We start from the raw sequence: 14,317 nt of genomic DNA, 5'->3' as shown, positions 1-14,317 counted from the left end.
GGCGCTTTACATCTTGATATTGGGATCTCTTCCCCTGAACTTCATTGGAAAAGTCCGGGAAAACCACCACGTGACCATTCCCCATCCGCATGTTTCCCTTCTCTCTGGAGAGACGCATAATTTTATCCCTGTCCCTGAAGTTTAGGAATTTGGCAATAAATGTGCTCCTTCAGGTGGGGGCTTCGCTGGTATACGATGCGCCCTCTCCAAACATGACCAAAAAAGCCTCTCGCCCATACTCTTTGTTAAGGAGATTTTCCAAAAATTCTGCCGGGTCTCTGCCCTCCGCCCGCTCCGGCAGTCCTATGAAACGTAGGTTACAGCGGCGGAGTCTGTTCTCCATTTCGTCCTGGTGGGAGTGCAGCTGGTGAATTTGGCCCTGCATGTCCTCTGTGGCTTGCTGTAAGGGGTGTAATATGTCCTCCACGGCACTGCTGTGAGTCTCCGTCTCAGTGACTCTGTCCCGCACCATAGACAGGTCCTGTCGCATAAGTGATATAACAATCTTCACCTCGTCTATTTTCGCCGTCAGGGTGCCCTGGAGTGCAGCTATAGCCTCCAGCACCTTGGCTGTCTCCGCAGCATGGCAATCCTCCCCCGGAGCTTCATCAGCGCCATCTTTGGCCTGCTCCTCGTCCCCCTCATGCCAGCTTTTCCACCGCGGCGGATGATTTATTCGGTGGCGACATAGTCCACTCCAATCCCGGAGTCACCAGACAGGTTTGTGGGCAAGATTCAACCCAAATAGGTGCACAGGCTGATAGGCAGGAGTTTCAGCAAGAGGAGCTCCTTCTACCCGCGTCCTACTCCATCTATCTTAGCCGCTCTAATTGCACCCTTACATTTCTTGTTGCAATCTTTGCAAAGTCTGAATACCGATGATGATCCCTCAGTCTTGTATTTTTTGAAGGCCTTCTCCTTTGCTTTTATATTGATTTTTACATTGGGGTTAAGCCATCCAGGACTTCTGTTCGCTCTTTTAAATTTGTTTCCCAATGGGATGCACTGGCTAATGCCCTTATTTTATATGCTCTTAAAGCAAACCCATCTCTTCTCCTTGTTCTTTGTTCCTAAGATTTTATCCCAATTTAGGGAAGTTGTTTTTTTTGAAATTCAGTGTCTTTGTATTTCTCATGTTTTCTATTTGTGTGATTTATACTGAAACAAATTGACCTGCGATCGCTGTTTCCTAAATTGCCCCTTATTTCCACATCTGTGATTAGGTCTGTATTGTTGGTAATCAGTAGGTCTAGTAACACTTTGTTTATAGTTTGTGCGTCTACCATCTGACCCATGAAATTGTCCTGCAAGACATTTAGGAACTCAGACGAATACACGGCTCCTTCCGCCCTGTCTATGTCTGGATAATTAAAATCCCACATTACGATGACACCTCCCATCCTTGCTGCTAATCTAATTTGTGATAAAAGGTCCGTCTCCCCCTCCTTCCTCAGTTTAGGGGGCCTATAGCATACTCCCAGTATTACTTTCCCCTTAGTTTGATCTTCTTGGTGTTCAACTACAAATGCCAAATGTCTGCGCAACATTTTCTTTTCACTATCCTATATCTCAACGCTTTGGCTTTTCTGTAGATAAATTTAGGACGCTTTGGAAATTCTTTATTTAAGTCTGTCTTTTCATATTCTGTGGATTTATTTTTGAGGTTTCTATTTTTGCTCTGCAGCATCTGGTTTCTATTAATTTTCCTTACTTTATCCTTGTTTTTTTTTTATTATTGCGTCTTTTTATATCCCTGTTTAACAAATTTGTCGGTTTATTGCTTGTCTCCTCAAAAACCTTCTCCTCTAGGTTACAATTTCTTTTCATTCTCATTATCTGGCCTTTTGGGATGTTGCCTACCCATTTAGGGTAGTGGCAACCGCTAGGGGGCAGGTAACTATTGCTATCTGTCTTTTGTGAAGGTTTCTGTATAGATTTTATCCCCATTTGTTAATATGGTGAGATTTTAAAAATCGACTGTTTCCTGACTCCATGTGGAGGTAAACGTCAAGCCATAAATATTGTTATTAATTTCTTCAAAAAAAGATCTAAAAGGTTTTCCATCCATATAACCAGCATGCATTCAATGAAGTGCCTGTAAAAGGCCAGTTATTGTCTTTTATTTCTAAAAATACACAGAAAACATTATAAAAGCGCAACCTGTAAATATTCTAATCAAACTCAAAGAACAATATTTATATGCAATCCATACAGAGAAAAATACTAAATAAAGGTAAATAACAAAAAATATCCAAAAATAAATAAAAATTAAATATCAAAAAATATTAACAGAAAAAGAGTCCCAGAAAATGTGCTTAAACAGGTGAAAAAAGGTGATTCTTAAATAACAGTACTTCAAAGTGCTCGATTTCAAATTATAGAGATCAAACTTGTTTGCACAGAGATCCACCACCAAGGATATTCCACTCCTAACGGCTCTTTCACAAGGGGCGGGTATGTCCGCTGAGTCGGCAGATGACAGGTCTGTCTCTGCACACTGTGCAGGGACCGACCTGTCGGAGCACCGCTCTCCCCTATGGGGGATCGGATGACGACGAACTGTAGAGTCCGTTGTCACCCAATCCGATCCCCCAGACGGATGGAAAAGTAGGATTTTTAATAACAGCTTACCTGTAAAATCCTTTTTATTGAGTACACCACGGGACACTTAGCCTTAGTCATTACATGGTGGGTTGTATGTTCACCAGAGGTGATTGGACACTGGCACAACCAATGAGAACAAGTTCCCCTCCATATAACCCCTCCCAATGAGATGCCAATGATCTCTGAAAAAAGGAGACAGGGACTGCAGGCATGGTACAGGAGACAGTTAGGGGCTGCAGGCATGGTACAGGAGACAGTTAGAGACTGAAGGCATGGTACAGGAGACAGTTAAGGACTGCAGGCAGGTTACAGGAGTCTCTCGGGGGAGAGGAGAAGAGCACTATGTTTGATTGGCTGCTTCTGCTTGGCACACAGGCACAATCGCACATGATGATGACTTTGAGGCTGCGTACACACGGTCGGACAAAACCGATGAGAATTGACCGAGGTTCAGTTTCATTGGTCCAAACCGACCGTGTGTATAGCCCATCGGTCCAAAATTTTAAAACATGCTTTAAAATCGAACCGATGGCCCGCTGCCCGATCGGTCCAAACTGATGGTTAGTACAGAAAGCATCGGTTCAAAACCCGCGCATGCTCAGAATCAAGTCGAAGCATGCTTGGAAGCATTGAACTTCGTTTTATTCAGCACGTCGTGTGTGTTTGACGTCACCGCGTTCTGACCTGATCGTTTTTTGGAACGATGGTGATGGTGATTGAGCGGTGAACCGATGGAAATGGCCCGTCGGACCATTCTCATCGGTTTGGAACGACCGTGTGTACGCGGCCTAAGTCGTCATCATCATGTGCGATTGTGCGTGTGTGCCAGGCCCAAGCAGAAGCAAGCAGCTAGTTAAATATAGTGCTAAATATGGATTATATAAATATGCATAGCAGCCATAGATATCATAAATAAAGTGTAATAAAGTGATTTGTGCAACAGCCTGTTGCACAAATCACTTTATTACACTTTAGTTGTGCTATCTATGGCTGCTATGCATATTTTTATCATCCATATTTAGCACTATATTTAACAGGCTGCTTGCTTCTTCTTGGGCCTGGCATTCCCCTATACATCTAGCAGATGGAAAATGGACAGGCAGTCCATTCCCATCCGACCGTCCCATAAAGAATAGCGAGCTGTGTCTGTGTCCGGAGCGGACATGGACCTGTCATCCACCTGCTCAGTGGGGATCAGCAGACAGTTCCCCCACTGAGCAGGTGGATCTGCTTTTTCAGAGTCCACTCCATGTGAAAGGGGTCTTATCAGGAGCGGCCGGTCCATTAGGGGTGCTGGGGCGCCGCTCCCCTGCAGGGCGCCGAACTCATACGTTTGTATGAGTTTTTTTTTAAAAAGGTTTTGCTCGGGCACATAGCATTGCACCCCAAACCCACCCACTTGTGAGTTGTGACAATAGCGAATTAATATTCGCTATCATCTTCCGGTTTCTCCTTCTGGCCAATCAGGACAGATCGTGTTGACCGGGAGGAGCAGCTGAGGTATCCATGGAGGGGTGAGTGCGGGCGGACCTGGGAGTCTTACTATGTTTTTTTTGTTTGTTTTTTTACTATTAAGTTTTTTTTTACAGTCATGTGCTGCAAAAGTAGCGGCGCTTCACCGCCGAAGCCTGGCCGAAGTGTGAAATGGCTATTTTTTTTTTTTTTACTTTTTTACCCCCAATAATTTTTACAGTCATAATTATTTTTTTTTTGGGGGGGGGGGGGGGGGCTTTGGTGAGATATCGGGTCTAAACAGACTGCCATACATCTTTTTTTGAGACAGAGTAAGGCACTTTACTTGAATGAGAATCTGTATAGAGATTCCATTCATTCAGGAAATGACAGTCTGATGGATTGTAACATTCGCAGTTACAATATATCAGCTGTCAGTGGCAGGGAGAAGATGCAGGCAGAGGGAGGGGAAGGAAAGATGCCGCTTGGAGCGCCCATGGATCGGGGGGTGCGGAGGACAGTTGTGGGGGGTGGCAATTTGACTGGCAGGGATACACATCTAGACCCCCCCCCAAGCCCCATGTATCACCTGAAGCCGGCGGAAGTGGAAGAGTAGGGATGCCGGCTAATGATGTTGGCTGCGGGTTTACAGAGTGAGTGAGTGAGTGAGTAACTTGTATAGCGCAGCAAATGCGAACTTAATCGCCTCAAGGCGCTTGGCATCCAATGTCGTACCGTTTCTTTCAGAAGAGGTGGGTCTTTAGTTTTTTCCTAAAGGCCCGATGGTTTTCCTCCAAGCGGATGGTAGTGGGTAGAGCATTCCAGAGCCGTGGTCCTTGGACCAAAAATCTGCGTTCTCCCTTCGATTTGTAGCGGGATTTAGGAATTTGGAGGGGTACAGGGGGGTCGATCGGGTGGAGGGGGGTAATTTAGTGCTAGGGAGGGGAGAAGGGATTAGGAGAGGAGAGTGGGGGCAGTTTTAGATGAAAGGGTGCGGCGGGGTTGAGAGGTAAGGGACAGTGAGGTGGCAAGGGTATTCCGGAGGCATAATCTATCCTTATGCCGCGTACACACGATCGGAAATTCCAATAGCAAAAGTCCGATGTGAAATTCCGACCGTGTGCATGCTCTATCGGACTTTTGCTGTCTGAATTTCCGCCAACAAAAGATTGAAAGCTGGTTCTCAAATTTTCAGACGGAAAAAAATGCTATCGGAAAATCCAATCGTCTGTAGCAATTCTGATGCGCAAAATTCCGACGCATGCTCTGAAGCATTGAACTTCATTTTATCGGCTCGTCGTAGTGTTGTAAATCACAGTGTTCTTGACAGACGAAAGTTAAGAGAGCGGAATTCCGTCAGAAAAACCATCCAAGATCGCGTGTACGCGGTATTATAGTTTTAATGTTAGTTACCATGACTGGAGTACCTGGTGGTCAAAGTTTATAGGTAAACAATGTGTGACCCATGGTTTCCATAGATCTTCATATCCTTTCAAATTTTCTTTACCTAGGGCTTCCATTTCTGCATGCAACAATGACCGATTTGTCCTGTGTTTGGTTTCTGCTATGTTTAGTAAGGGAGTTTTCCGTGCTTCAGTTATTGTCTGTTTCGCAGCCATCGAGTTGTATGAATAACTTCAATTGTTTACAAGTCATGTAATCAGGTTTTATATTTAAAAAGGCAATTACTGGATCTGGCATTTTTTTTCATTTTAAACATTTCTGAAGCGAGTAAAAATACCTTTTCCAGATTTTTTTTTTATAATAAAACAATTCCACCACATATGTATATATGTTCCTTGTTCTGAACAGCCACAAAAGCAGAGACCTGAGTAATCAGGCGCAAATTTAGCTATTGTAGCAGGAACCAAATACCAGCACAAGAGTACCTTGTAGGTGGTTTCAATATCTATCACATTAGGAGAAAAAGATTTGATATTGCAGACCATTTTGTTTCATCTATAGTTCGATCAAGATTTTTTTCCCATTTAACCACATAGTGAGACCACTGGCATGAGGGTCTTTCATGCATATATTTTTTAATTCCTTTATTTGCCAAAGTAAGTTACAAGTAACAGCCATAAATAACAGAGTATACAATATCTCAAACAGGTAACGAATAAGTATAAAGGGGTCAAGTCAGAATACAGCAAGCCCAGCATTGCACAGAATATGCGGCCATAACAACAAATACGTTTGTGAAACGAATGCTTTCCTAAGTGCATCTCGCTAGGATGTCCACCGTGTGTCTTTCATGCATATATTTTCAAACTTAGTAAAATCATCTACGGAACCGTCAAGGCTTAGGAAAGGAATACAATAGTTGTTATTTTGAAGGTAACAAAAAATTTCTAATTGGGGGAGCCCAAAAGCCTTGCATAAGTCTGGGAAAGGACGGGTTGTTGTATTTAGGATCATGTGGTGTAAACATGTTATACCTGCTTTAGACCAAGCCTAAAAAGATCTGGGATATGTCTATGCTGGATAGAAAGATGGGTTTTTGAGAAAAGATAGAAGTGGATTATGTTTGGATTGCAGACCATGAGGCCTCGTACACACGACCGAACATGTCTGCTGAAACTGGTCCGCAGACCAGTTTCAGCGGACAGATCCGACCGTGTGTACAGCCTAGCAGACAGGTTTCCAGCAGACAAAAGTTTTAAAGCAGGCTTTAAAACTTGTCGGCTGAAAACCCGTCCATCCGACATGTCCGCTGGTTAGTACACCTAACCAGCGGACAGAAATCTCCCGCATGCGTCGAATGCATTTGACGCATGCGTGGAAGTATTTTACTTCCTGGTTTGTGGACGTGACGGCGTCAACGTCACCGCCACAGAAAATAGAGTATTTAAATGTGTCTTCATTTTTTTCATTGGGTTATTGGAATATATATATATATATATACATCTTTAGACATTTTGAGGCAAATAGGTTTAGTGGGAGAGTTGTATGATTTGATTCTAAATGATGCCTGCAGCTAAAAAAGTGAGAGAAGCAAGAACTTAAGCACCATTATAAAGACATGAGAAAAAAATCATGACTAGAGCTGGGCCAAACAACCACTGGTTCTATTCGCACCAGTAGTCCTGAACATGGAAAAGGTTCGGACCCAAACTGCGAACCCTATTAATGTCAATGGGACCCGAACTTGAAAAATTTAAATTCCCCATTTTGGGGGGAAAAAAACTTTGGTATTCCCAATGGGACTTCTGGCAGCCTTGACTTGAAAAGCCGTGTATACACACGGCCACACAAAATCCCACCATTCTTTTAAATGGCAAGAACGCGGTGACGTCATTGACTACGACGAGCCGGTGTCTCGTCACATTTGATGCTGTCAACGCCATCTTGCTACACCCCACACTAACCTTGTATGCTACCGCGCATGCGTCAAAGTGTTATCGAGCATGTGTGTTTTTTCACCCATACAGACGTTTTCTCGGCAGGAAACACTCTGCCAGGAAACCAGACGAGAAAATAGAGAGCAGGGTTCTCTATTTTCCCATCGGGATTCCCATCTGTTTTCCTGACGAGAAAACTGCTAGGGAGCATACACATGGCCGGGATTCCCGGCCAAAAGCTCTCCTAGCAGTTTTCCTGCTGGAAAAAACAGTTGTGTGTATGAGGCCTTAGACATTCATGGCTGTGTTGAGTTATTTTGAGGGGACAGCTAATTTACACTGTTATACAAGCTGTACACTCACAACTTTACATTGTAGCAAAGTGGCTTTTCTTCAGTGTTGTGATGAAAAGATATAATAAAATATTTACAAAAATGTGAGGGGTGTACTCACTTATGTCAGATACTGTAGATGGAATACTTTCAGCTCCATTACAAAATTAACCACACTGTAATAGTCTGAAAGAGACCAGTGAAAATGGAGCCAGATCTGCACCGCCAGCCATGACTCCCATAGTTTAGAAAATGTATTCGGTGTGTCCCTATTGCGGTAAATCTGTTGTTCCTTCAGGATGCTATCACTTACCTGGAGACGCCATTCCTCAAATGAGGGGGGACTAGGAGACAACCATTTCATAGCAATGTTTTTTTGCGCTATTAACAGTAATCTGTTAATTGGTATTAACATCTCAGGTGAAAAGAATTTCCTCATGAAGGTAGTAACCCATTAAGCAGATCTTATGATCCAGGTCAATGTGAGTATGAAAAGCACCATTAATTGTGTTCACCAAAGTTTGCCAGTATCTGACCAATTTGGGACTCTTCTAAAGCATATGAAGTCAGTCTGCCGGAATATTGTTGGAATCGTGGGCACTCTGGGGTGTCCCGCCTGCCCCACTTAAATAATTTTACTGGAGTCCTATATATAATAAACAATTGGGACATGCGTGGGAAGATGATAGGGATACAGAGGGCACCCTCTCGTCTGATAAATCACCCAGGTCGTTTTACCACTCTCTCCTGCTCGGACTGATAATTTAATGGTTCTTGATGAATTTGATTTAAATGTTTTTGAGAGTTCACAAGTGTCTAAACTGTTGGTTTAAATCATGATTTGTTTATTATTGTTATTATTATTTAATGTATGAATATTTTTAGAAGTAATATTAATATTACATTACTAAAGTAAATTTTGTTATAAATGTACAGATGGACTTACTTTTGTCATATGCTATTTAAGGTTATGTGAAAATAGTGACTGTAGTACTGATTTTGATAAGCATTTTCAGCTTTCTGAAGAGAAAGCTAAGAACTTTCTGCTAAATATTTAATTCATAAACGATATGGAGCTGTATGTTTTGAAGACAAGTAGGAAGATTTAGCTGTGAGTTTTATTTGAGCTTTTTAATTTCAGGAAGAAATTTATTTTTTAGCCTGTCATTGCTATTGGAATGTATGATCTGTCTGCATAATTAAAGTTCATTTTGTTATGAATTTACAGACAGGCCTACTTGTCGCATGCTATCAAGGCTATGTGGATATAGTGATTGCGTTATCTCAGTGTCCTTACATTGATGTCAACTGGCAAGATAATGATGGGAATACATCACTCATAACAGCCGCACAAGCAGGTAGGTATTGCTTCTTTAGGACCAATGTATTCCCTGCTTCTAGTAACAGTTAATATTTCATATGGAAATGAATCATGAGCTTAACACTTTGTTCATCAAGTTTCTCATCAATCAAAATATTTAAAAAAAAAATAGAGAAACTGTAGCATTTGTTGGCTACAGCATTGAGTACAACATTGAATCTGTTGAGTACAACATTGATTCTGTGAACTAAGGTAAACCAAGTTTGGATATTAAAAATGGTGATGACATAAACACACACACATACACACCTTCACACAGGTTAAACTGGAAAACCAATCTTTTCATTTACCCATACAAACTATGTAACTATGTGGCAGAACCAGGGTTTTGTAGAGTGGAAGAATTTGTTTTCTCTCTTGAATAAATATTATTTTTAATGCATGTCAATAGTCTTCTATCTATGCATAGTGCAGCTCAGTATTTCATGCTATTTCTGAGTCCGTGATCTACTAGAATCCCCAGATTTTAAAAGGTAGGTCTGTCAAGAACAGTATTTCATAAATACATGGGGCCAGATTCAGGTACATTTACGGTGGCGTAACGTATCGCATTTACGTTACACCGCCGCAAGTTTTATGGGCAAGTGCTTGATTCACAAAGCACTTGCTTTGCGTAGCGTAAATCCCTCCGGCGCAAGCCCGCCTAATTCAAATGATCCGGTTAGGGGGCGTGGATCATTTAAATTAGGCGTGTTCCCGCGCCGAACGTACTGCGCATGCTCCGTTTTGAAATTTCCCGCCGTGCTTTGCACGAAATGACGTCGCACTGACGTCATTTTTCAAACGTCGACATGAGTTACGTCCTTTCCTATTCACGGACGACTTACGCAAAAAAAAAAATTTAATTCGACGCGGGAACGACGGCCATACTTTAACATGGCAAGTCTAAATATAGGCCACAAAATAGCAGCTCTAACTATACGCCGGGAAAAGCCGACTAGCGACGACGTAAGAGAATGCAACGGCTGCGCGTACCTTCGTGAATCGCCGGAAAAAGCTAATTAGCATACCCGACGTGGAAAACGACGCAAACTCCACCCAGCGGGCGCCAAAGTATTACACCTACGATCCGAAGGCGTACGAAGCCGTACGCCTGTCAGATCGAAGCCAAAAGCCGTTGTATCTTGGTTTGAGGATTCAAACTAAAGATACGACGCGGCAAATTTGAAAGCACGCCGGAGTATCAGTAGATACTCTGGCGTACTTCTTCTGTGAATCTGGCCCATGGTGGTTACTATTAATGATATTTTTTTTTACATTGGCAAATTCTTGAATATAGCCCCTCAATAGTGTACATGCTATTGATGTTAGGCTGTCTGGTCTGTAGTACCCAGTTATATATCTCAGCCCTGTTTTGAATACTGGTACTATATTTGCTTCTTGCCAATCACCTGGATACAGTCAGTAAGCTGTCCTTAAAAATTAGAATCAATGGTCTGGCTATAACATCCCTACGTTTTTGAGAAATTAAAATAAAAGTGTCGCGCAACGCAATACAATTTTACATCCCAATGTGTCACAAACATATGTATGTATGTACCCAATATGCACAACTAACCAGATGCGTTAATATTAAAATGTGTGTTTTTCCAGACTAATCCCATAACATATCATTCCTCTTAGGGCAAAACCAATAATCAACAGTAAACAAAAGTTCATATATTGTAGCAAAAAAAATAATGAAAAAAAAAATAATAATATTGTGGCTTGTGTCAAAATATTGCTCTATATTCAGCCAGTTCAAAGTTTCTCAAACTCTGTATTCTTTTCAAAACATGTGTATCCAAACTCTGTAAATCCCCCGCATGTATAAAATTTGTGAATCCCACCAATTTCATAATATGCTCTCATCTTTAAATGTGAACTTATTTAGCTCTGTCCCCTTTAAAGGGTTCACTCCCCAGGCACTTCAACTCTCCACTCCTGAGTTCTCCTTGTTCCTCTGCTCATGAAAGGAAAAAACTATTATGGTGTTTTACCATATTAAAACCAATATTCTTTATTAGAATAAATAAAAAACACTCCCAATCACAACAAAAGTGTGCTCCAAAAGCAGTGCACCACTTTAAAAGTGTATCAATATATGCAGGTAAAGTGTACCCTTAAGGATTAGGCATCTACACCCAAATCAGCTCCAAACAAGTAGGCGGATGACATTACTAGGCTCTGCCCTGATGGGTTTCATCACGATCATGTGAATTTCTCAAAGGTTATATCACTTTTGCACATGTCTTGGTTATTTATTTTGTAATAAGAGGAATGTTATGTGACTAGTCTGGAATAACACGCATTTTTGACATTAAGGCATGTGGTTAGTTGTGTGTATTGGGAGAATAAGTTTGTGACACATTGGGAAATAAAATTGTTTTGTACTGCTCGACACTTTTATTTATATTTTTCACATATGTTGACGCTGAGCGAATATACATAACAGTGTGGGCAGCAACTAATATTTAATTTACTTACAATTGTTTTATAGAGGTAAGGAGCAGAGAATGCCAAAGAGTTTAAAGTGTAACTTCACCTTTAACCACTTCAATACCAGGCACTTACGCCCCTTCCCGCCCAAGCCAATTTTCAGCTTTCTGCCCTGTCGCTGTTTAAATGACAGCGGTCATGCTACACTGTACCCAAACAGAATTTTTATAATTTTGTTCCCACAAATAGAGCTTTCTTTTGGTGGTATTTGATCACCTCTGGGGTTTTTATTTGTTGCTATACAAATAAAAAAAAAACGAACACTTTGAAAAAAAAAAGTTTTTCTTTTTTTTCTGTTATAAAATTTTGTAAATAAGTAAGTTTTCTCCTTCACTGATGGGCACTGATAAGGTGGCACCGATGAGGCGGCACCAACGAGGTGGCACTGATGATGGGCATTGATAGGCGGCACTGATGGGCACTCATGGGTACTGACATGCGGCACTGATATTCAGCACTGATGGGTATCCCTAGTGGCACTGGCAGGGATTTTGAATGGGCACTGGTTGGCAGCTGCCTGGGCATTGATTGGCAGCTGCCTTGGCACCGATTGGCATTGCCTGGTGGTCTAGGGGGCATACCTGGTGGTCCAGTGTGGATGCCCATCACTGGTGGTCCTAGGCCGCATGCTGGTGGTCCTGTGCAGTGATCCGAGGGGGGGCTGCGCTGATAAACTATCAGCACAAACCCCCCTGTCAGGAGAGCAGCCGATCCGCTCTCCTCTACTCGCGTCTATCAGACGCGAGTGAGGAAAAGCCAATCAGCGGCTTTTACTGTTTACATTGTGATCAGCCGTGATTGGACACGGCTGATCACGTGGTAGCTGGAGGCTCTTTACCAAGATCAGTGTAGCGGTGTGTCAGACACACCGCATTACTGATCGCCACGATGCGTGCCCCCCTGGCGCGTGGTGGCTGTTATCCTGCAGGACGTCAATAGACGTGCAGTCAGGATAACGAAACCACTTCCCGGACGTCAATTCACTATTGACCGGGCGGGAAGTGGTTAAAAGTAAAGGGGAACTTACCCTTTAAGTTCTTTGAGAACTCTCAGGTGTAAACCATCTTGGTACTTGTTGATTTGTCCACGTTTCGTTTTTCTGGTAGTTTTATAACACTGGTTTCTGACGGCCATGAGCATACATTCAATATGCATAACATCAATAAAATCGCTGTGTTGTTTATTATAGAATGCATTTAACCACTTAAGGACCGCCTCCTGCACATTTACATCAGCAGAATGGCACGGCTGGGCACATGCACCTACAGGTATGTCCTGTGCTAGTGCCCAGCCGTGGGTCGCGGGCGCGCGCCCGCGACCTGGTCCGAAGCTCCGTGACCGGGACCGTGGGACCCGATCGCCGCTGTAGTCCCGGAGCTGAAGAACGGGGAGAGCTGTGTGTAAACACAGCTTCACCGTTCTTCACTGTGGCGGCGTTATCGATTGTGTGTATAGCTTAGTATGGTCAGCTTTTATAAGAAAGCAGAGGGACTAGCGGGAACACCATGGATTTCACACAACGGGCTCTCTAAAACGGGCGTTCCTATACACAGGCTAATTGATTGACGTATGACATAAGCTTCCCCCCGGCGCATACGGCCGCGTCACGAGATGCCGAAAGAAGCCGGACTGCGAGTCGGCTCTATATGGCGCCTGCGCACCGACGTTCGGCTTCTTTCGGCAACTCGTGACGCGGCCGTATGCGCCAGGAGAAACGCTTATGTCATAAGAAAATAAAGATATAACAGTATGTACGGCAAAAAAAAAAAAAAAGATCAGAGTACAGTCAATGTCGGAATGGAGCTTAATGTAATGTTAGAAAAAAACATTTTTGGGTGAACCCCCGCTTGAAGTAGGATTCCTTCTTATCCCTCTATGTTCCAACTGAGGTTAAAATTAATTAAAAAATCCATAACAATTTTGTATGCAGCTCCTACTCGCTCTCTCGTATTTAGGTCCAACATACTCAGGCTGCAGTGCTATATACTCATTTGCAGGGCTTTTTTCAATTAATATATGGAGTATGGTATGGATTTGGAATTCTGCTGGTAGAAATGGATATAAGGAGGAAGACATGAATTTATAAAATTAAGGCTTTGGTAAGGTTTCCTGGCAGTGATTTTAGTTATTTGATAACTAACAGAAATGTTCCAACATTCCAAAGTGTCATCATCATTCTCTTCTATACAAGCAGTGGTCTTTATGTTGATTCAGATATCTGTACAAAGAATTGGTTGTTTTATTATTACTCAACAGTAGAAATATGGTGAGTAAACATCACGGCTACAAATTCATATAAATATTATATCATTAGGACTGTCAAGAATTAAAATACATTTTTAATCAAGACATAGAATTAGCAATTAGCGGTATTAGACCCAAAGCCAGAAATGTAGTATATTGCAGCTTCCCAATCCTTAGATGTGGTGGCTGCACACATCGTTTTAGTTATTAGGCCTTTTCCCCCCATTTTGCACTGTTGATCTGGCCTCCTGTATTAGAGTGCCTCCACCCTGGATGAAAAAGCACATGGGGCACAGCAGCATTGTTAATCTGGGGGGAGGGGAGTGTGGGATTGACTAGCAGATTTATATACACTAAAAAATGTAAACCAAACTCCAGCTAACACTGCAGTTACAACCACACGTTTTTGCCTTTTGGAATAAAGGTTTTACAAAAAGAAATATATGTTGATCATTGCAAGCACCCCTATCAGAGGTAAATGCTTT

General features: G+C 42.4%; 1 protein-coding gene across 1 annotated transcript in view; it reads left to right on the top strand.

Annotated features, from left to right (window-relative positions):
• ANKRD33B (ankyrin repeat domain 33B) overlaps positions 1–14,317 on the top strand; it is a 125,361-nt gene that overhangs the window by 97,223 nt on the left and 13,821 nt on the right. Inside the window, exon 3 of the mRNA XM_040353392.1 lies at positions 8,958–9,087. Within this exon, the coding sequence (XP_040209326.1) occupies positions 8,958–9,087 (130 nt within the window). The remainder of the gene's footprint in view (positions 1–8,957; positions 9,088–14,317) is intronic.

Source organism: Rana temporaria, chromosome 5 (genome assembly GCF_905171775.1).
Source record: "Rana temporaria chromosome 5, aRanTem1.1, whole genome shotgun sequence".
Taxonomy (NCBI): Eukaryota; Metazoa; Chordata; class Amphibia; order Anura; family Ranidae; genus Rana; species Rana temporaria.
This window is presented reverse-complemented; position numbering and strand designations above follow the sequence as displayed.